Consider the following 24,951-nt stretch of genomic DNA (forward strand, 5'->3'; position numbering starts at 1 on the left):
GTCTCCTCACCTGGGATCAATTTGCCAAGGATGGTCCGACCAGGAGCTAATGCTCCAGACAACACAGTTCCCAGGATCACTGAAGCACATAAACCACTCCACCACAATACAGTGGTGATCCAGGGAGGGCGGATATTTACAGATGATGCACATGCACACATTTACTTATGCTGCAGACATTTCTATTTTGCAACAGCAGTCTTTTTTAAATGGTTCCTGATACTTAATAAATGTATACTTGTGCAATTCCATGCCCCCTTGGGTGAAATTCTTCGATTATCAGGCTCCAGCTGCCTCATGGGATAACGTAGTGTAGTCTGTTTGCACTCTATGGGGTTAGTAGATACTCCAGGTGCCATTTGACTACTACTAAATGCCTTCTTAGTATTTGGATACCCTATGGATTTTGATGTACTGCTTCTTGCCTGTAATACGAGTATTTGGATGTAGCCCAGGATTTATATTTACTGATTAGGTATTCAGTGCATCAGAGAATGGGCATCCCCATGTGGGTCCCCACTCTGCTGCTTGTCGGGACTTGATATGATTTGAGAACATGTCGACTACACAATGCCAGCAATGCTCCCTTTTGAGGGGAATTAGACAGCAGCTGCCGTCTGACCATCATCAAGTCAAAAACATTTAGGTATCAGACGTGTTTAGCAAAACCAGGAGGTGACAGTTTTGCTGGACTGCGCTGGGATGGTGTCCTGGCTGACAGATTAAAACCAAACAACACTGACATTTGGTGTGAAGCCAGATTAACTTTACCTCCTTGAAGCATCTCCAACAACACAGAGTGAAAATTCCCAGAATAGCCCTGTGGTGTCACTAATTGGCGAGCTGTGGTCTTTGATTAATCTTAAATCTTAATGAGTCCATCCAGAGCTGCTGTGATATTCTGACTGAAGAGGTAAAGCACACTTGCTATTCCTTTTTTTCATCCTTCGGCCGGATGAGAGGAGACCTGGGACTCCAGCCTGCTGAACCCACAGTGAAATCAAAGAGAATACCAGATATCCCTTTAATAATTTATTTGCATATGATTATCGTAAAAATACTGAAAGAGAAATGCTCATTTTTATTCAAGTTTTCTTTTTCTTTTTACAGTCTAATACACCTTTAATTGCACAGGAAACACTCTGCCCTAACAGACATATTTTATTTCTTTGAGACAAACTGATACCTCCGCCAAGGATTTCACCCACGTCTCTTTGTTGTATTGTGAGCAGGATTACTCAGATTTTTCACTAACATCTCTGAAAAAATTGGATCAAACCTGGAAGTGAAACTGTTACATTTTGGGTCCGATGAACAGGTCAGGTCAGATTTGGAAGTATGCATCAGTCACCATATCCACCACACGAGAAAACTGCCTTGGGTCTTGGATGCCAAACAGTCACACAACCTGTCTGTCCTGCCTCCTGGTGTCCTCAACAATGATGCAACAATGAGGTGGACCATGCACAGACAAGTGCACCATATGGCCAAAATGTAACAGTTGATGCTCTCTCATAATGCAAGTGATACCCCTTGTTTTAGTCTCCTTCAATAAACATTTGCTTGACACAAAGTAATTCCAGTGGTACCCAAGGATCCACCAATGAGACCTAGTACCAAAAACAGCCATTCATCACCTCATCCTGTATAGTTGTGAGACTTGGTCACTGGTGTCCAAGTCTCACAACTATACAGGAAAATAGGAATCACCAGTACCCTAAAGATTTAGACCTTTGTTCTCCTGCAAAGATGTCGGCATCATCAAGCACCTCTGTCTAGCAACCTTAGTATTCCATAAGCTCTTCCCAAGTGTCTCTTGGCTTCAAAGAATGAGGACCCAGAGACATGAACGCCACTGCCGAGACAAGTGAATGTCTCTACAAGTTCAACATTTTTACCACATACAGATAGACTATTGATGGCCGAGTCCAGGAAGACATCAAATGCCTGGATCTTAGTCTTAATCTAAGACAATGTCAGATCAGACACTTCTACTCTTACATTCAGAAAAAAAGTCTTATTGTATTCAGCAAACTAATGTGACCTATGTAAGTGTCTTACAAACAGGCATAACACACACACTTGCACGTGTGTGTGTGTGATGCTGCATTCATATGGATGGTAGAAAAACAGTTTGACCAGTGGTTAGAGCAGCATCACCGTTTTCCACAGCAGCAGACTGTAAATGATATGTTGTAACATTGCAGTTTCACATTTACAGTTGTCATAGTTAGTGGAGATGCAACCTGTTTTAGAAGCTCTGGCTTGGGTTGTTCTTGAAAAAAATCGAGTTTTTGTGATGACACATATTCATTTCTCTCTTCAATCTCATGCAATTCATTAATGTTGATTTATTACAAAACCTGGAAACTCTGCACCAAAAGAATAAATCTTTAGATGTCCAATTTTGAGCATTGTTTAGGGTAAATTAACACCCAGTTTGTACTTGCAGCTGCTGCAAGTGGGAAAATTGGAAAAAATGTCACTTTCAAGGGCATGCACCACTCTATTCCCACTTTTTACAAGTAACTGTGGGGCTGAAGCACAATGCCCAGGTGACCACCATATGACTACAGCACAAGAAACTACTTGTTTCTCTGTGTTTCTTCTCTGTGTGTCTCCTCGCAACCTTGCAGGTGTGTCACACAGAGCACAGATGGCCCCAATTGGTGTGTCTCACACATAGACTGTATATATATATATATGGGGTTCCAAATGTCGCCATCTTGGCAGTGCTAAACTCCACCTAATTACCGGCCAACCCACAACTGGGTAAAGAGGTGGAGTGTGAGCAAGACCGGTGTGACCTCAATGGGACAAACGCACCCACACATCTCAGACTTCCAAAACCAGCTAAGGCTAACAGGCTAACTTTGGCTCAGAGGATCATTATTAACTCATATTTTTGCAGACTGAGTGGTGGTTTTCATTATGGGTATTTTGGGGAAGGTATAACAAAGTGTAATCTACATCCTGCCTCACTAACAGCGTCACCATTAGTGGACCGAATGTCAACAAGATTCTGATACCTGGGCCTAACGCACCAATTCAATACTGCTAATTCACTCAGCTGAAATATTGGAGCACAGACTTCTTAGATGGTCTATTGGTAAAATTAACAGCACAGCAAGGTTTAATATCTCAGATGTATGGAATAAAATGCTCAGAAGGGACAAACACATTTGGTCCACAGCAGCTAGCGGGCACTGCTAGCAGCCTCTGTTAGCGGGGTTCAACACACTGCTCACCGGCACACACTAGCTGTCACTCAAAGGAGCAATGTCCCTAATTATCTAATTATTCACAATGTTATGGCTTAACATATCTTAAACTGAGGAGATGCAAAAAAAAAAAAATCACTCCAGTACAGTTCTCATGAAGGGGGAACTAGTATAGAGACCACCCCCCCCCCCCCCCCCCCCCCGCCAAAAAAAAAACCAAGAATCAAATCAAATCAATTTCATTTATATAGCACCAAATCACAACAAACAGTTGCCCCAAGGCGCTTCATATTGCAAGGCAAAGCCATACAATAATTACAGAAAATCCCAACTGTCAAAACGACCCCCTGTGAGCAAGCACTTGGCGACAGTGGGAAGGAAAAACTCCCTTTTAACAGGAAGAAACCTCCAGCAGAACCAGGCTCAGGGAGGGGCAGTCTTCTGCTGGGACTGGTTGGGGCTGAGGGAGAGAACCAGGAAAAAGACATGCTGTGGAGGGGAGCAGAGATCAATCACTAATGATTAAATGCAGAGTGGTGCATACAGAGCAAAAAGAGAAAGAAACACTCAGTGCATCATGGGAACCCCCCAGCAGTCTAAGTCTATAGCAGCATAACTAAGAGATGGTTCAGGGTCACCTGATCCAGCCCTAACTATAAGCTTTAGGCAAAAAGGAAAGTTTTAAGCCTAATCTTAAAAGTAGAGAGGGTGTCTGTCTCCCTGATCCGAATTGGGAGCTGGTTCCAGAGGAGAGGAGCCTGAAAGCTGAAGGCTCTACCTCCCATTCTACTCTTACAAACCCTAGGAACTACAAGTAAGCCTGCAGTCTGAGAGCGAAGCGCTCTATTGAGGTGATATGGTACTATGAGGTCCCTAAGATAAGATGGGACCTGATTATTCAAAACCTTATAAGTAAGAAGAAGAATTTTAAATTCTATTCTAGAATTAACAGGAAGCCAATGAAGAGAGGCCAATATGGGTGAGATATGCTCTCTCCTTCTAGTCCCTGTCAGTACTCTAGCTGCAGCATTTTGAATTAACTGAAGGCTTTTCAGGGAACTTTTAGGACAACATGATAATAATGAATTACAATAGTCCAGCCTAGAGGAAATAAATGCATTAATTAGTTTTTCAGCATCACTCTGAGACAAGACCTTTCTAATTTTACAGATATTTCGCAAATGCAAAAAAGCAGTCCTACATATTTGTTTAATATACGCATTGAATGACATATCCTGATCAAAAATGACTCCAAGATTTCTCACAGTATTACTAGAGGTCAGGGTAATGCCATCCAGAGTAAGGATCTGGTTAGACACCATGTTTCTAAGATTTGTGGGGCCAAGTACAATAACTTCAGTTTTATCTGAGTTTAAAAGACAGAACAATCGGACAGAAAGAGTCTAACCAAATACCGGCATCACTGAAAGCAGCCAAAGAGAACGATATGTCTTTGGGATGGTTATGAGTAAATTTTCTATAATAGTTAAAATTTTATTAGCAAAGAAAGTCATGAAGTCATTACTAGTTAAAGTTAAAGGAATACTCGGCTCAATAGAGCTCTGACTCTTTGTCAGCCTGGCTACAGTGCTGAAAAGAAACCTGGGGTTGTTCTTATTTTCTTCAATTAGTGATGAGTAGTAAGATGTCCTAGCTTTACGGAGGGCTTTTTTATACAGCAACAGACTCTTTTTCCAGGCTAAGTGAAGATCTTCTAAATTAGTGAGATGCCATTTCCTCTCCAACTTACGGGTTATCTGCTTTAAGCTACGAGTTTGTGAGTTATACCACGGAGTCAGGCACTTCTGATTTAAGGCTCTCTTTTTCAGAGGAGCTACAGGATCCAAAGTTGTCCTCAATGAGGATATAAAACTATTGACGAGATAATCTATTTCACTCACAGAGTTTAGGTAGCTACTCTGCCCTGTGTTGGTATATGGCATTGGAGAACATAAAGAAGGAATCATATCCTTAAACCTAGTTACAGCGCTTTCTGAAAGACTTCTACTGTAATGAAACTTATTCCCCACTACTGGGTAAGTAAGTACTTTTTAGGTCCAGAGATTGAATGGGCCCCCCTAAAAATCGATCCCCCTGCCTTCACTTCAGTCTGTGACACCGGTGTTTATCTTCAGGTTCCTGAGCATGAAGCAGATGAGAGTCTAGGACTTCCCCAGGACAGCATGCCACTCCAATGCAGGGTAACCCGCATTGGTACCAGCAAGTCTGATACCCATTTCCAACTGGGTGGACTGAGACAATGAACATTAAGTGTTTTGTTCAAAGGCAGGTAGCATGAACAGGACTCGAACCCAGGCCTACATATCGTCATGCCAGCTCCTCATTCGCTGGGCTACCTGTATTTCTTTTGTGTGTGTCTGTGCACCAGCATGTAAACATGCTTATTTTTGCTCTAAATTTGGAGATTTTAACATGGGCGTCTATGTGGAGTGACTCTCTGTTGGAGCCAGCCTCTAACGGCTATTTAAGGAACTGCAAAGTTTTCCACTTATACATTTGCTTCATTTCTCATTGCAAACAGGATTTCAGATATGGAATCCTGTGACACAGAAGCATAACATGAACCATTTCAGGTCTAAATGTTGCTATAACATGGTTGTTTATACATGTACAGAAACAGAATTGTGACATTCATAAGTATGTTTAACATAAAATCAGAAAACATATTTAACATGAAAAGGTATTTGTACACATGACCCCTTTAACAGCCTTGTTTTATACAACTGAACAGGCATGTTGGTGCTTGGCGGAGGTATACACTCTAATCAATTAGGTTGTAGATATGTACCGACCATCAAACTGTGATTTATTCATTATTTGCTCCTCAACAACAGACAAACAAGTGCACACACAAGGATCATAGAGAGCCCAAAGTAGGTCAAATAGTTTTAAATGCTGATTGGTCTAATAGAAACATGGTATTACTGTATATACAGGCAGTATTACTTTTTATTAAGAACTGCACTGACAGGTGGCGTGCTGAAGAGTACATATGAGGAGAAATGAACCAGCAGTTTGTTCTACATTAGTGTTTGTAGGTCGGGTCAATATTAAGGTCACAGAGCTCTCATCTGGACAGGAACTCTTTTAAATCCCGCTGATCTGCAGCACAGTCGCCAACAGCGGCCTACAACACACTAATGCCAAAAAATAAAGTCTTACAGCATTTTTTTTGATCAGATCTCATCATGTTAATTATTCTGTGTGAGCAGAATATTTCCTTTTAAGTTACTCATTTGCATCTGTCAGGTTTGTAAATGTGTTTTTAAAAAAAAGAAGCAATGTGATACAAAAGATACGCCCGGATAATTGTTTAAAAAACACACACACAACATCTTTTTGCAATCATAGATAATAACTTAGCATTCAAAACAATGTGTGTATGAATAAAATAACATTAACAAAAGATGGACATTAACGTCCGCACAGCAAATGCCACCAAACCAACAGCTGAAATGATTTTTGCTCGACTCTTTCGTCCACTTTCCACTTTGGCGTGCACGTGAAGTGTCCTGCACAGTGTCAGTTATCTCTCCTCCGACAGAGAGTGTGAAGACTTCTGTAACATCCCCCTGTTCAAGTGGAAGACAGCAGTAAAAAGGAAGGGAATTAAAGTTTTCTTTGTCCTTACTTATTAAAAGGGGGAAAAAAAACATAAAAAAGAATATTCAGTTGGTTAAAAAAAAATTAACGAAAGATGGGTTGGAAGATTTACAGATGTGGAGTCAGAGAAAATTTTGTCTTGGCACTGTTGTGTCATTGTGCAGGTAAAGGTGAGGGAGAGGGTGCGCTTCCCAACCAGCAGAAAACACATGCAAACATGCAAACACAACCTGAGTGAGCGCAACCGGACATTTGGCTTTATGTCAGCAGTCATTTGTCACAAAGTCATGAACACACACTGTAATGCAAAGATCGCTTTAAGCAGACATGGAATCTGCAGACGCTCCCGGGGGGGGGGGGGGGGGGGGGGACATCTCCAAAGCATCCCTGGTCTCTGCAGTGGAAGCTTTTCTTCTTTTTTCTATGTTACACGGCGCTCTTCACGTGAGAGTTTTAGGTAGTTTCTATTCGTTCTGCCTCGTCCACTTTGCGTTCCTGTGCGCTCACACTCTGATGGGGAGAGTTTGGCTCATCTGCTGCCGAATGATTTCCTGACCGTTGTCCGGACTGTTCCTGTTGTGTCCCGGCAGCGTGCCTCCGAGCCGCAGCAGATCCCTGCCAACACAAAGTCACATGGATGACAATCAGACCCGCAAACACAAGCTTAGTCTAGTCTTCACACTTGTCTGTTTCTTAGCAGGATTACTCAAACGTCAGCATCCAGAGAAAGAGGGGCATCACTTCTGCACCCAAAGGTATATTTGCCACAAACGTAGCCTATAAGGTCTAGAAATGTATCTTAACGTGAATAACTGTGGACCTTTGTTGAATTTTAATGGTAAAAAAAATCATTGCGGATGATGTTTAAACGGACACTGTTCATATCCCACTTAAGGATCTATGTTGTTTCTCAAAACTCGATACAATGATACAATGGACGTCCGATGCTCAATATGTATCACGATATTGATACATTTATGTGCTCAATACTGCTTATATAAATTTTGTTTAAATGCATTTATAAATTGTCATGTGTGGTGTTAGTGCATTACCCAGCTTTATAATACTTTAGTTATACTGCTTAATGTGCTATATTAGTTCTTTCTTTTGCATTTTCACCTTTTCTTTGCCTTTACCCTGTCCCAGATTGACATCACAACCTAAATGTTTGTTTGATAAATTACTAACCCCGAGAGCCCTAATCATTTTATATTTATAGCTTCCCCAACCCTGACTGATCTGATTTTAAAGAGAGAACCCCAAACAGACCCACCTGTGCCCAAGCTTAGACACTGCTTGAAAAAAAGATCGCATCCCATTTCAACCTGGTCTCACGGCAAGTCGTGATTCAGCAGCATGAAATATACATTAATCTATTGGTTAGTGATATTGTGACGAAAAGCGCCTCATTTCGTGACGGCAGCACAAATTCATTCTAATTCATTCCGTGATGGCTGCACGAAATTAAAAGTGAAGTGTGTGTGTGTGTGGGGGGGGGGGGGGGGGGGGGGGGGGTTATGGTTAGGGTGGGGGGAAAGAGTAGTATTAGTATTAGTATTCTAATGATGGGATGGAAGCCTTACCTGATGGAAGCCTTACCTGATGGCTCCCTTGACGACTCTCCTGATGACGTGAATGACTCATTACCATGAACAAAAGACTAGTCTTTGTTAGTTGTTAGTTGTTAGATTAGTCTTTTGTTCATGGTAATGAGTCATTCACGTCATCAGGAGAGTCGTCAAGGGAGCCATCAGGTAAGGCTTCCATCCCATCATTAGAAGGGACAGTTGCCCTGTCATTAGGAGGGTGCTAACTAGAGCACAATAGGTGCTAATTAGAGCTATTGTTTAGTCACTAGCCTGTAGCAGTCGGCCTCTCGGTAGGAGGGGTCTGGTTAGGTTAAAAACTCCAGCTTTTGTTGGCTTCTATTTTATTCTTCTCTACAAGAGTCAAGACAGAAGTCAGACTACCAGAGCAAAGATTTTAGCTGAGGAAGCTTCTGCGATTTGAAGCGAAACGTCCTCACGTCAAGCAACCCAGTCCAGTTGAAGTTTCAAGCTTCTCTACTATGGAAACCACCTGGACAACTGAGAGCCTACACAGAAATAATCCCAGAGTAGCAATAATTAAATATTTTAGCTGTTAAAAATAGTATTGTTATTATTATTATTATTAGTAGTAGTAGTAGTAGTAGTAGTAGTAGTAGTAGTAGTAGTGGTGGTGGTATTCTTAGTATTAAAAAATGTTTTCAAAAAGTGGACCTTTAATCTAAAGTTGTTGTAAGGGGTGTTGAATCCTCTTTCTGGCTGGATAAGCCCCTGGCTTGTACAGTCTGTGAGCAGGAAGAATGGAGAACTTGTGCATTTATGTGGAAATCATGACCTGATTGACAAGAGTAAGAAGGTTTAATCAGTGCTTTTATGTCATGCCATCCTCAGAAAGAGACTTTAGGCATATTTAAAAAACAAAAACAAAGTGTTGGTATTTTTTTAAACTTGCTGCTGCCTCTTTTAGGACGTGCACAGTTTGAAAGAAAAACAAAGCATAAATATTTGTTTTATATGATACTTCAATAGATCGTATTCAAGGCACAGTCCATGTGCTTTAGATAGCTTCCTCATATCCTGGATGCATGTTTACAAACAGGCAGTGGAGTCATTCAGTGGAGTGAAACATATAGAACCAAGATGAACAGTAAGTGAAATCAAGCTGCATGTAAAATGACGTAACACTGGGTTTTAATTTAGACTGTGACACATACAGCTGTAGTCAAAATGATTGGTGCTCCTGACCTAATCAAGTTAATCAGAGAACTACTTCAGATTACAGCATAATTACAGTATTTAACAAAATGTCCAAGCTTACTGAACAAAAGAAAAAACTTTGCATAATAATGAAATACTACAAACACAAAATTTACCACAGAAACAATTACTGGCACTGTTGACTCAGAAGCAGCGGTGGGTACCAGAACTAGGCTTTGGAAAGGAAAGAAACTGATAAAACAAGTTCATTTCAAGCTAAATGTAACATCAAAATCATACACTTTAATCACACACCTCATAACATGACAGAACTGTGTTTTAGGTATGATGTACTGGAGCTCACTGACTGATGCCCTGCATTCCCAAAGACAAACTTTACTTCAGTTTCATCTCTCCACACGGCATTAGCCTCAAAAAACAGTGGTTTATCTACCAATGTTTTTGCACATATTAATGTCGGCTCTTTTTTTTTCTTGATTTATTTTTGCTCTTCTTCTAGCAGCAGTGTCCCTGGCCTTTTCCCTTCTTGGTTTAGTTTACTGCATATAATTCAGGTAGAACCGACGACTTCATATTGGATTATGTCAGCCTGGAGCAATTAAGATTTCTTGAGTGTTTTTCTCCATAATCCACATCAACCTTTGCACACTTCTTTTTTATGACACCGAAACGTCTTGAAAACAATATGCACTGTTGTAACAGGGATCAAAAGATTTCTAACAAGAGCATTTCTGACATGCTCAGAAAGATAAAGGAGGAAACAATCAGCTCCTTTTCATACAGTAAAATCATCATTCATTGGCCAATTCCAGTCATGTGAACACAGCAAAGCACAGATGAGACTTATGTATTTTCTTTGAGAAACTCATCAGATGGTTGCCAATAAATGTGTCCATTGCAGATTTTGTGTCTGTATTTTTAATTCACTATGTGAACATAGTTATACTGCAGTTGTTCTTCAGTAAATCTGGATATTTTCTAAAACACTTTATTATACAAAATTGGTTCTTTCGAATTTATATCTGAAGATAATTTGTATTATGGACTTGAAAATGGGTTTCATTGAAGAGGTAAAAGCAGGAAGAAACTTTTATGCATCACAAAATTAACTTTTCTCCTTGGCAGATTTATTTATTTATTTATTTATTTTTTGGCTGTAGTTGCTGCCATTTTAGTAATAAGTATTGATATCCATTAGTGTGAAACATTCACGGAGTGATGTGGCTCTGATCCAGCTGCTATAAGTTCAGTCGTTGAGCAGCACTGGTCCACAGATTATAACCTCAAATGTTCAATAAATGTTAATTAGAATATAATTATACTTTATTATATTATACAGTATTATATGACACCTAAATAGGTCCTTGTCATTATACAGTATTCTAATCCAATTACTTTTTTTCGTTGAAATTTAAGACCATAAAATATCGCGTGGACGGTGGCAAAATATTAAAACTGTTTCACATTTGATGTGTTACTCTGCCCTCTGACCGCGTTGCTGCGCAGGTGTCACTAATAGCGCTGTCAGCTGAGAGCGACAGAAAATAGTGCAGTGACGATGATGCCGAACTGCATGGATTTAACTGGATTGATTGATGGATTTACCATGGATTTAACTCAATGCAGCTGACTAGATTGAGAAATCTGTGGGTCTGCTCACAGAATTTCCAGTTTGGCATGAAGGCACTGTTACGACGGTAAGCTTTGACGAGCCGACCACACCCTTTCACAATGATTCGCCGACCGAATTAAACCGTGCAATCGATGGAATTGGATTAAAATGGGAATAACCCTGTTGTGTCTGATGATTTATGGATGTTCGTGCTGGATTACGGTCACAAATAGCCATTTTACCAGCTCTGCTAACACGTCACCGTTAAAACTCAATTTGCAACCATAAAATTCAGCATGAACATCCGCAAATCATCAGATACAACAGGGTTATTTCCCTAATTATATGACATCAAAATAGGTTCTTGTCATTTGACTGGTGGATTTTATGTCATGTGACATTCATTATTTGTCCCAATGTATGAGTGCACTGTGCCTTGTATTTGTACTTGTTGTGTATTTTTGTTCCATACGGTTTGCTCTATTGAACATCTCCATTACCTTTTCAGAAAAATGCTTCCATGATATGAGGAAGCTAAATCCAGTATCCACAGTGTCCACAACCGTAGAAGCGCTTTTTCAGACATGTCTTTCCACTCGCACTACTGCGCTCCTCAATGGCTCTAGCCAAGCGCAGCAGTGTGTGTTGTAAGTAAAATATCAAATGACGATGACCTATTCAGGTGTTCTGTTATACAAATAATGAATGTTTTCCATTTGTGCAGCTGAATGTTTTCATTCCGTCTTTCAGCTCACGCAAATGTTCTTACGACTGCACTCATAAACATTCACTGTGCAGCCATGTTTTGTGTGCATCTGACCCCATCAGATCTCTGAGGTGAAGCAGAGGAGGTTCTGATTAGTACTTAGGAGACCACTCGGGAAAACCCGAGGCTGTGTGTGTTTCTGCATGTAGAACTGAAGCTGCATCAGGTAGGGACAAGGACAAGACCAGCTGCGGAATATCTAGTCCAAATCAAGACCAAGACTTTACAGGATCGAGACCAAGTCCTTAGAGGAGGCAAAATCCAGTCAAAACTGGGACAGAAAAAACACAAGTTGGGTTTCATGACCGTCCATTTAATTAGACTTAAAATCACCTGTTAATATTCAGAAATGACATTTCTGTTGGGGAGACGGGCTGAGCAGCTCAGCTGGGGTCAACCTGAAAATTATATGAGGACAAAAGGTCCAAAAAGAAAAAAAAAAGAAAAAAAAATGAAAGAAAATTGTATCAAAACTGAACATTTTAAGTCTGTGAGATAGATTTTGAGCTTTTTTGATGGCTCACATTTGAGTGTGTTAATAATTGCACTGTACTAATGTTTCATATTCACAAAGTGTGACATATTAAATGGCATTATTATATCAAAATATACAACCCGTCAACACAATATGAAATTATTAATTGCATTATTACAACATACGGTACATTGGGAAAGTATTTACAATGCTTTACATTTTCCACATTTTTTGTGTTACAGCCTTATTCCAAAATGGAGTAAATATTTTTTTCCCTCAAAATTCTACTCACAATACCCCATAATGAAAATATGAATGACATTTTTTTTCTTATAGCCCCAACGTTTCTTGAATATGATGCCACAAGCTCGGCGCACTTATCTTTGGGCAGTTTTGCCCATTCCTCTTTGCAGCACCTCTCAAGCTCCATCGGGTTGGATGTGGAGCATCGGTGCTCAGCCATTTTCAGATCTCTCCAGAGATGTTCAATGAGATTCAGGTCTGGGCTCTGGCTGAACCACTCAAGGACATTCACAGAGTTGTCCTGAAGCCACTCCTTTGATATCTTGGCTGTGTGCTTAGAGTCATTGTCCTGCTGAAAGATGAACCGTCGCTCCAGTCTGAGGTTACAACCTGGTCTCACGGCAAGTCGTGATTCAGCAGCATGAAATATACATTAATCTATTGGTTCGTGATATTGTGATGAAAAGCACCTTATTTTCATCACGGCAGCACAAATTCATTCTAATTCATTCCGTGATGGCGGGATGAAACTAAAAGTGAAGCGGGGGGGTCGGGAGTGGTTATGGTTAAGGTGGGGAGAAGGAGTATGATTAGGTTATGGTTAAGGTTAGGGTTTGGGGTAGGAGTAGGGTTAGTAATAGTGAGTTAAAAAAAAATCATTACGAAAATTTGACTCATTTCGTCACGGGAGCACGAAAAAAAAAAGTGAGACTGGGCTGGAGGTCAAGAGCGCTCTGGAGCAGGTTTTCATCCAGAATGTCTCTGTACATTGTTGCATTTATCTTTTCCTTAATCCTGACTAGTCTCCCAGTTCCTGCCACAGAAAAACATCCCCACAGCATGATGCTGCCACCACCATGCTTCACTGTAGGGATGGTGCTGGTTTCCTCCAAACATGATGCCTGGCATTCACGCCAAAGAGTTCAATCTTTGTCTAATCAGACCAGAGAATTTTGTTTCTCATGTTCTGAGAGTCCTTCAGGTGCCTTTTGGCAAACTCCAGGTGGACTGCCATGTGCCTTTTACTAAGGAGTGGCTTCCGTCTGGCCACTCTACCATATCTTGGTCACCTCCCTGACTCTGCCAATCGCTCAGTTTAGACAGGTGGCCAGCTCTAGGAAGAGTCCTGGTGGATGTGAATGTCTTCCATTTATGGATGATGGAGACCACTGTGCTCATTGGGACCTTCAAAACAGCAGAAATGTTTCTGTACTCTTCCCCAGATTTGTGCCTCGAGACAATCCTGTCTCAGAGGTCTACAGATGATTCCTTTGACTTCATGCTTTGATTTCATGTCTTTCCAAATCATGTCCAATCAGCTGAATTTACCCCAGGTGGACGCCAATTAAGCTTTAAAAGCATCTCAAGGATGATCAGTGGAAACGAGATGCACCTGAGCTCAATTTTGAGCTTTGTGGCAAAGGCTGTGAATACTTATGAACATGTGATTTCTTCGTTTTTTTTTGTTTGTTTGTTTGTTTTGTTTTGTTTTTTTAATAAATTTGCAAAAATCTCAAATAAACTTTCTCACACTTTCATACTTTCGGGATGCACTGAAATAATGTGTATACTTATTCTTGTCTGAGAGAAGTCAATTAAGGGAAAAGGCGGTGTTATGTACTAATCCACTAAACTACTAATTCCCACGTAGAACTTGTGCCAAATCCCAATACGAATCTGCAATGGATCCACTGTGGCAACCCTAAACAACCAGGGGCAGCGGACAGCCAAATACCAACTATATTACCTTATATTATGTGTATTGTACTACACAATACTACACAATACATTATACTATACTATGCATACAGGACTACACAGTGCTATATAACACCACAGTATACTACACTACTGGGCTCCACAATACTACACTACATTATATTTTACTATGCTATGTGTACTGTACTACACAATACTACACAACAATATATTATACTATACTATGCGTACAGGACTACACAGTGCTATATAACACCACAGTATACTACACTACTGGGCTCCACAATACTACACTACATTATATTTTACTATGCTATGTGTACTGTACTACACAATACTACACAACAATATATTATACTACACTATGCGTACAGGACTACACAGTGCTATATAACACCACAGTATACTACACTACTGGGCTCCACAATACTACACTACATTATATTTTACTATGCTATGTGTACTGTACTACACAATACTACACAACAATATATTATACTATACTATGCGTACAGGACTACACAGTGCTATATAACACCACAGTATACTACACTACTGGACTACACAATACTACACTACATTATATTTTACTATGCTATGTGTACTGTACTACACAATACTACACAACAATATATTATACTATATTATGTGTACATGACTACACAGTGCTATATAACACCACAGTATACTACACTATTGGGCTACACAATACTACACTACATTATATTTTACTATGCTATGTGTACTGTACTACACAATACTACACTACATTATAATTTACTATGCTATGTGTACTGTACTACACAATACTACACAACAATATATTATACTATATTATGTGTACATGACTACACAGTGCTATATAACACCACAGTATACTACACTATTGGGCTACACAATACTACACTACATTATATTTTACTATGCTATGTGTACTGTACTACACAATACTACACTACATTATAATTTACTATGCTATGTGTACTGTACTACACAATACTACACTACATTATATTTTACTATGCTATGTGTACTGTACTACACACTACTACACAACAATATATTATACTATACTATGCGTACAGGACTACACAGTGCTATATAACACCACAGTATACTACACTACTGGGCTCCACAATACTGCACTACATTATATTTTACTATGCTATGTGTACTGTACTACACAATACTACACAACAATATATTATACTATACTATGCGTACATGACTACACAGTGCTATATAACACCACAGTATACTACACTATTGGGCTACACAATACTACACTACATTATATTTTACTATGCTATGTGTACTGTACTACACAATACTACACTACATTATATTTTACTATGCTATGTGTACTGTGTTACACAATACAACATTGTAGTATACTATACTATATCTACTATACTACACAATATTATACTATACTATCTGTACTCTACCATACTGTTCTACACAGTGCTATACCATAAAATACTATACTATAGTACGCTAACTTCACTATACATTTGGATGTGTGAATTCTACCTACTCCTGCTATTTATTAAGGTCCACTTCCAAAGACAAAGTTTTTTTTATGAAGTGCGCTGCGTGGTCGGTGCGTCCTCCTTCCCCAGACAGCATCTCTGTTTTTTAGGACCTCATGACTGAAGATACTTCACAGATAGCATCACATCAGCTCATATCCTCTCTCTCCTGCTATCGGCTTCGACATCACTGAGCAGCCAATGGCAGGTGAGCAACGTCGGCAAACCTCGAGCATTCGCCGCATCCGAAAGCACACGAGAGTCCGACTGTAAATCACGCCGCCGTGACACCACCATCCTGTCTGCGCACTGCTTCTGTCTCTCTTGCTGCTGCATACAGATGAGGCTACAAATCTATCACAAGCATGTTGTGTGTACGTAGTGACACGCAGACGAACTCACAGAGTAGGATTAGATTCACACACATCCCTGTCGTATTTGCCCATCGCAGCATCGGACGCGCCCTTCCCTGATGCATTAAAAAGCTCATTAGCAACCTAATTAAACACATTCCTCTCTTTTAGCTTCTCTTCCATCTCCCTTATTACGCACACTTCATCACCTCCTGCTTTTCCACATCAGCAGCTCTGCCTGCTGTCTGTCCTATCGCCTACATTTCAGCATCCAGCCAACTTTCGGGGGAATTACACTGAGGTCAGTCATTACACTTCCACACGCAATTAGCCTCACTGAGGCCAAATCCTGGCATTGGCGCTGCCCTCGGGGCACCGCGTTCGAGCAAAACTGTGCAGTCAGGAAGCTGGCAGAAGATACTGTACGTGTGAATTCTACCTTTTGTGTCTGTGGGAGACACGTTGGAGCCGCACGGCTGAGAACGAAGCCTTCATGTACTACCAGCTGAAGATCCGCCGTCAACACCAGCATTAATCACACTGTTGACTGGACGCCAGAAACAAACGCGATAGTGGAAATGTTCACGTACGAGCTGGATGAATGTTTGGAGCTGCTGACAGAAATGCGCACTCGCAATAAGGCTGAAAAGCAAAACACGACTACCTATGAATAAGTCAACATCTGCGCCTCAGCCAGGAAAACCCGCGCTCAACCCACCCGCAAAGGATGAAACAAACCAAAACCAACAAGCGTGAACCTTGTTGTGCCTTTCTTTAGGCCAGTTGTAATTTATTTTTTATTTTTCCCCACTATTGTGACATGTCACGCTGACAGCTCGGAGGCGCGGCTCTGCTCCTTTCTCCTTGAGAAGGAGTCGCTGCTCCCCACTTCACAGCCATCACACACAATACAGGGGACTACTTCACACAGGGAGAAAGAGGAGGGGAATTGCATCATCCGTTTTACCGTTTGCATCATTCTGCCATTATTGTAGGAAAACCTGAAAAGCATTTCGTGCCTATACATATGTGGAAGAGCCAGCAGTGGATATTTTCCACGAATGCTGCTGTTCGCGGTTGCTGCCAAGTCAGGAGAGAGCACCAACAAACAGACTGCATGATTACACACTGATTATATCATCAAACCGAGACGACCGCAGTGTCTCACTGCTGTCTGCTCATTTTCAACTTCACTTGATGTCATCATGTGACATCACTGACATCAGAGGGCGGATGTGTCTGTTAGCCTGAGGAGAGCAGACGTTTACACAGAAAATTGCATTCTACTATCTCATGTACTTCCATAGAGATGGTAATGAATATATTTTATACGCTGACCCCTAACGTGACTTTAGACCTATGACCTTGACAGGACCTGTGTTGTAACAGGACACTCCACTAATGTTATCTGTTTGATTGGAACTGTTCATGATCACCTTAGTATTTCTTGCTGCTTAATGCTGATAAATTATATCTTATTTGTTGTCTTTGTTATGTGCTGACGCGGGTCAGAGAACCGAACCAGCATCTGACAATGGCCCAGCGCTAAATAACCAGAAAGCGGTTCCAAGAAACAAATTTATTCCCCCTCATGTGCAATAATCCGTGTACAACATAAATAGTCAGCTGTCTTGGCAAGGTGAAGGACGGCGCGCTCTCCAGCGCCCAAATGGATCAAAGCCCGGCACTTCTGGACTCAGATTCACCGCCGAACACCCCCCAGGTGAATACGACAAACTGACTCTGTGAAGGACGGAAAAGGTGAGGTAAGTCAACAGAGCTACAACAAATATCCTTCAGAGGCACACACTATCAGCAACACATTCAGGTCTGAATTTAAGCCTTATGTAAATGAGCAGCTTCTCACAACAGGTGGAGGATCATCAATCCATACGCCAGGGCAGTGAGAAGCAAACTGCACAATTCTCATCAATGTTCAAATATACTGCGTAACAAAACGCCAAATTACTATAATGATTATTCAGACGATAATCACCTCTGATGTGTGCTGACAGCATGTGTCCCTCACCCGTCCTCCTTCACAGGCACGATGTGTCAAACCCTGACGCGGTCCTCAGCGTCTCACAACCGAACGTCACAAGGTCGAGTTCCCGGCAATTCTGCTCAAATCACTCATGGCTTAAATGCAGAACGCCATCTCATTATCTGCTTCAGCTGAAAGTCTTTAAGTCTGCACGTGAGCATCATCCACAGGTGCTGCAAGTTGTTAGGCCTGCACGTGAACATCCTCCACAGGTGCAGCCAATAGTTCTGATGAGGGTGAAGGACTCTTCCGACAGCACCTTCTCCACAGAAAAAAACAGTTTGCATACCACCTGGAGAGCAAAGAAAAGAAAACAGCACCCAAATGTCCAGCCAAACCCCCCAACACACAACAGTCTTTCTGCCTCCTGATTCTGTTTCTCTCTCTGTTTGAGGTGCGGCTCCATCCAGAAGTGGGAGTGGGTGTCTTCTTCTGCAGGCCTCCTGTCGTGGACACCAGCATGGACTCCCAAAATTTCCTGTATATTTGTATTGTCAAGTGTGTCCATTTCATGGCCCAAGCAGAGGGTCACCCCTTTAAGTCTGGTCTGCTTAAGGTTTCTTCCTTAAATCATCAGAGTGAGTTTTTCCTTACCACTGTCGCCTGTGTGCTTGCTCTAGGGGTTAGACAAGTAAGGTTATGGGCCTTTCACATTGAACATGTCAGGCCAATGTGTCAGCGCTTTCCAACGCGTCGTGACGTCAGACGCTTCCCTTCGAAAGCGCCAAGGGGGCGGAGATTGCTACGTCACACTCTGGCTGTTTCCACAACCTGAAAAAAGTTCAGCGATCGCCATCTTGAATTTGCGTCACCTGAACCACAAAAAAGCTTTAAAAAACAGCAGTAGAACGATTCTCCCATCACCCTGCTGGGAGAAGCTTTTTTTTAGCTACTTTTCAGAGTGACACCGACCGGGGGAGGACAGACGACTTGGTGGGATATCGATCAAACCGCGACAGCGGGTCGACCCATATGGAGAAGCCGGCCTTCAGGCATCATTCCTGGGCACAGCGTGGCAGGCAGCCAGGGTGATGGAGCAAACCCACTCAGTCCGAAATCTCCCACTTTTTGGATATATGCGAAGTCCCAGTTTGCCCAACGGAGTTTAGTTCTGCAGCTTTATTGAGGTGAGAATAATGTAAAAATAAAACGTGATGTTTCTGCACTGCTGTGAAGGTTTAATGATCGGCTAACGTTAGCGTAGCCTTTTAGCACAGTTGATCTGAGTGAACACTTTTAATTTCTAAATGGTTCAGTCTTTTTTATTTTTACCAAATAAAGCTACAGCTTTTTTCGGACACCACAAAAGCTCAACTTTAAATAACTTTTTTTCAGGCGTTTTTTTTTTCCATCGTTTTTTTCTGTTAGTTTTTTCTTTTTTAATATATGAACTGTTTAGTGTTTCTTTATATTTAAAGAAATATTTTTATTTGTCCCAATCAGGAACGTTTGCTGTGCAGACAACCAAACTTCCATTGATGAGCTGAACACCACGAAGTCCAGTCGAAAGAAAACATCTCTGCTCTTTAAAATAGGACAAAAGTGTCTTCAGCAACACCACCAGAGTTCAAAGCTGCAGAAGAGACCTTCATCTGGTCCCGAGAATCCAGCAGAACATCACCTGCTTCTAAATAAAAGGCTCTTTCAACAGCAACTATTTTATTATTGTTTAAAAAGCTGTTTCATTTTAGATTTTAATTAAAAAATGAATAGATCATTAAAAATGTCCACGAAATCCAAAGACATTTGCACAGGTAGAAGCTCTCTACTTATTGCGCTCAAATTCATATTTTAGAAATGACTCTGTCCTGATAACAACATTAAAGGCAATTACATATTTTGATGAAATTACAAGTTGAAATTACTATAAAAAATTCATCATGAGGTTTATGTCACAGAAATCCTACTTTACAATCACACTGCAGTCATTGTTAAATTATTTCCTGTTGCATTTATAATAAACATTTGTATTTATTTACAGTATCTGTTTTTCTGGTTGAAATGAGATATAAATAATCTACCAGACTTTAAAAAATGTACAAGTTTCCATGTTATTTTATTTGACTAAAAATAAATGTCCAAGGTTCTTTATGTTAAACAAGAAATTATCTAATCTGAAATAACAGGTGGTTTTAATTTACAGATGAAAGGTTTCTAAAGAACCATTTATTGATTTATTTAGCTATTTTAATTACAAGTGTTCAAAACTTTTTTTTAACAGTAATCACAAATTTTGAGGTAACAAACAACAACAACAACAACAACAACAGAAACATTTCCAAGGATTTTCTTCAGAAAACTGCTCTATAAATGAGCAGTCCTGTGGCGCGTTTCTGTTTTGTAGAGATCAGTGGTTTCTGCCACGAGTCTTCCGTGTTTTGGCCCGACGCATCGTTCCTATTGGACAGCACGAAGCTACTTCACAGCTCAGAGCGTCGAAAGTTGGATTGGGTTGAACTTTGACCGCGTCAGCCTGCCGACAAGCGTCGCGAAGCGTTGCGACGCTTCTGACGCAACTAAAAAGCAATGCGATTTTTGATGCATTTGACGCTTCCGACGTGTTCAGTGTGAAAGGCTCATTAGACCTTACTTATGTGAAGCGCCTTAAGGCAGCTTTGTTGTGATTTGCTGCTATATAAATGAAATAAATTGAACTGAATTGATAATATTGCTGTGGACAGTAGATGACAACCTTTGATTTGACCTTGACTTTTGGTCTTTCAATGACCTGCATTGTGAAAAGATGGTCCACTGACTTTATCCAGCAAGTTTGACTGAAAATACTCTTTGCATTTTGAGACTCATTAGTCAACTAGTCGGCTACCATTAGTCATCGACTAGTTGGCGACTAAACTTGACATTGAAGGAATTAAGCCAATTTACAATTTTCATGGTGAAACTCAAATCAGACATTTATTTTAACAACTATAAACACAAAATCACAAATACTCTCATGTTAGTAGTCATAGCGAGTACATTCAGAGGGTCACACAACCCCAGCGATGGCTCTGGGAGCGTACTAGGAGGAGCCTTGCTGCCTCGCCAACTTTGAAAAATTCAAACTCCAGGCGCAACACTGGCGAGTGAAGCAAGGGAAGAGAGCCACCCAGCGAAGGTTGCGCAAAATCAAGCAATTTCCTTAGCAATTACTGTATGCAGGCTGTCCCAGCCGAGTGAGATAGCACCCTTACTAAACAACGCAAACTATTTTTAAATTATATAAACTTTGTGTGACAATCAAATGAAGATGACCACACAAAACATGAAATATCTTAGGGTTCTATTGTGTTGCAATAGTAAATGGAAATAGTGGAATAGTGCAAAGTAAATGGAAAGATAACTGTGTTTCCTGTTTTATCTGTACTTTCCATAGCTTTGCTTTTTTTTTTTTTGATTTGGGGTTGTAAATACATTTAGCAGATGCAGTGTTTCATTCAAGTGCAGTAAGAGACACTTCATCATCATAAAAGCTGAAGCTCTGGCATGCGGTTGTCTTTATTTAGAAAGCAGAAATGACCATGAGAGTTTGGTCAGGACTCACCCAGAGTAGGTGCTGGTCACCACCTTGAGGCTGGCAGCATTTCGGAGCAGTTTGTCCAGGGTGCTGACGATGCGGCAGAACTTAGGCCTCAGGTTTCTCTCTTTCATCCAGCACTCCAGCATCAGCTGGTGCAGCACCATAGGGCAGTCCATGGGCGGGGGCAGCCGGTAGTCCTGTTCCACAGCCGTCATCACCTGAGAGCGAAAAAATATCTCACCATGAAGTCTAAATGACAATTTAATGGATGGGAAAACTTCAGTGTAGGATTTAAGGTCTGAAACTAACTGCAACAACAGATCTATTTAAAATCAGAAGCCTTTTCTCAAATCTTTGCTTTTTATTAGGGCTGCCACAAACGACTATTTTGATAGTCGACTAGTCAACGATTATTTTTGCGATTGGTCGACTAGTCGGATCATGCATAATTTCCTAAATTAAGGCCTGCAGCATTTTCCGAGAAATGTCAGGGGATGAAAACATGAGCATTTCTTAGACTTCATTTACAGCAATCATTCAGAAATACAAACAGTGTGGTACTTTATAGTAAATCTGTGTCAGGTAGGCAGTTCTCAAAAACTAAATGTCCATGCTGGAAGGAGACAAGTGAGGGAAGCCACCAAGACACAACTCTGGAAGAATGTTTGGCTTCTGTGAGTGGAGAAACTGGGAATAGTGCAACATTTTTAATTTCATCTTCATTTTACATATAGTCCCAACTTTTTCTGATTTGTGGTTGTTTCTGTTGCATTTCTGAAATTACAGAACTGCTATTAAGAAAAGTGTGAACATTTTATTGTGTTTTAAAACTGTGTGGAGCAAATGTAAACACCAAACTCCTATAAAGAAGGAAAAAATACACAGATGTGCAGGAAAACTTTGATATAAACTGAACAGAACAATGCAGGCTGATTTGGCTCCCCATATTTTTTGTAGAAATAAACCAGAATAAAATAAGAGGTAACTCACTTTGATATTAATAAAACATATAGCTGGAGCTTATAATAACTTTGAAATATAACAAAAATCAGCAGCTTGTATTTTTATTCTGACTCCAGTTCATTTAGTGTGATGAAGTCATTTTTAAAAGTCTTTTTTCTCCTCATCGGTCACGTTTTGTGTTTGAACACTACATTAAGCTTAAGATTGAATAAATACATACCTTTGAAAAATAATAGCTGTTAAAGTTTTTTGTGATCTGTGCCTCTGAACATCAGCTTCTCCAAAGGAGGGTTTTATTTTTAACTCGTGTATGCATAATTTTTGCTCAGTTCATTTATATCTTCTCATTTTTTAAGGATGTTTTAAGGATATTTGACCATTTATTTCATCTCATGATCTCATAAATTCAGTATATGATGCACACATGGTGTGAACAGGACGGTGCCATCAGAACCGCGCAGGTAGAGAAAGAGTAAAGAGAAGTAAAGGCAGCTCCACGGTTTGGTTTTGTTGTGTGCATGTTTTTTTTACATGTTCTCTCGGGTTGAAATCCTCTCTACCTGCTCCGCGCTCGCTGTCTCTAGTGCACTGATGGTTCCCTCACTCGCAGTCTGCAGCCAGTTGACTCAGCGCGCATGCGCGCACACACACACACACACACCGACAACTCCGTCGGTAAACTGCGCCTTTTAGACGGCTTTGAACAAGACGGCCACTGTTTTAATCGGCCATCTTTCCCAAAATTTGAACGTCCAAATGATTGCAGGATGGCTCGCTGTCTAAAACTATGAATTGAGAGAAAAACAAAGATTTAAAAAATAAAATAAACGACTCGTCGACTAATAAATTAGTTGTCGACAGTTCCAATAGTCGACGTAGTCGTCACTAGTCGATTAGTTGTGGCAGCCCTACTTTTTATTTCAATATCTTTGCAAATGCACTTGCATAAAAACAGTGGCGAGCCCTATTTCTTCAAACTTGTGTCCAGCACTGCTGCAACAACACAGGAACTTGACTGTCACCCATTGAAAATGTGTGGCGCATTATGAAGCGCAAAATACGACAACGGAGACCCCGGATTATTGAACAACAGAAGTCGTACATCAAGCAAGAATGGGAAAGAATTCCACCTACAAAGCTTCAACAATTAGTGTCCTCAGTTCCCAAACGCTTATTGAGTGTTGATAGATGGAAAGGTGATGTAACACAGTGGTAAACATTCCACTGTCCCAGCTTTTTTGAAACATATTGCAGGCATTCATTTCAAAATGAGCAAATATTTGCACAAAAACAATAAAGTTTATCTGTTTGAACATTAAATATCTTGTCTTTGTGGTGTATTCAATTGAATATAGGTTGAAGGGGATTTGCAGATCATTGTATTCTGTTTTTAATTTACATTTTACACAACGTCCCAACTTCATTGGAATTGGGGTTGTACTCTGCTTCACTTCTGAGAGTTGATGGAATCATGCATGCTCTGCATAGCACAGGTGGAAATATTATAAGATTTATTATAAGATTATTATAAGATTCAAATACTTATTTTCATCACTGTATATATATATATATATATATATATATATATATATATATATATATATATATATACTGTATGTATATGTATAATGACAATAAAAGCTCTGTTCTATTCTGTTCTATGTGAGAAATAAAATACTTGGAGAGCCACTTGGAGAGATCTACCAGGTTAATAATAACCAAACATTAAAACTTCTGCCAGTTGACAGAGGTGGACAGGTAGAATTATGACTTTTTCATAAGCTTTTTTTTTTTTTTTTTACTTTTTTGCTAAAAGGCAAAATTGTTTGGGGCAGATTTGGATAACCTTTTCCCACTGGCCCACTGACCATCTCATTATAATGTACACTGTCCATTACTCTGATTTATAATCCACAGAGACAGAGCTAAGGCTAATCAGATAGCAGAGGTAACAAAGATAAATCATCAACTCACTAATGTTATCAAGGCACATTCAATAATCCAGACTGAATCCTTATCAAAGTAGCCAAAATGAATGGATAATGAGGCAACACTTTCTCTTTTTCTTCTACAATTGTTTTTCCGCTTTTCTGAGCACACAGAACTATAAAATATTA

At 40.3% G+C, this 24,951-nt stretch overlaps 1 protein-coding gene across 1 annotated transcript in view; it reads right to left on the reverse strand.

Annotated features, from left to right (window-relative positions):
- Positions 1-7,260: 7,260 nt before the first annotated feature.
- The window catches only part of ephb3a (eph receptor B3a), a 158,211-nt gene continuing 140,520 nt past the window's right edge, over positions 7,261-24,951 (reverse strand). The window contains 2 exon segments of the mRNA XM_034182756.1: positions 7,261-7,460; positions 21,896-22,089. Of these exon segments, the coding sequence (XP_034038647.1) occupies positions 7,349-7,460; positions 21,896-22,089 (306 nt within the window). The 3' untranslated portion in view covers positions 7,261-7,348.

The sequence above is a fragment of the Thalassophryne amazonica genome, chromosome 12 (assembly GCF_902500255.1).
Source record: "Thalassophryne amazonica chromosome 12, fThaAma1.1, whole genome shotgun sequence".
Classification (NCBI taxonomy): Eukaryota; Metazoa; Chordata; class Actinopteri; order Batrachoidiformes; family Batrachoididae; genus Thalassophryne; species Thalassophryne amazonica.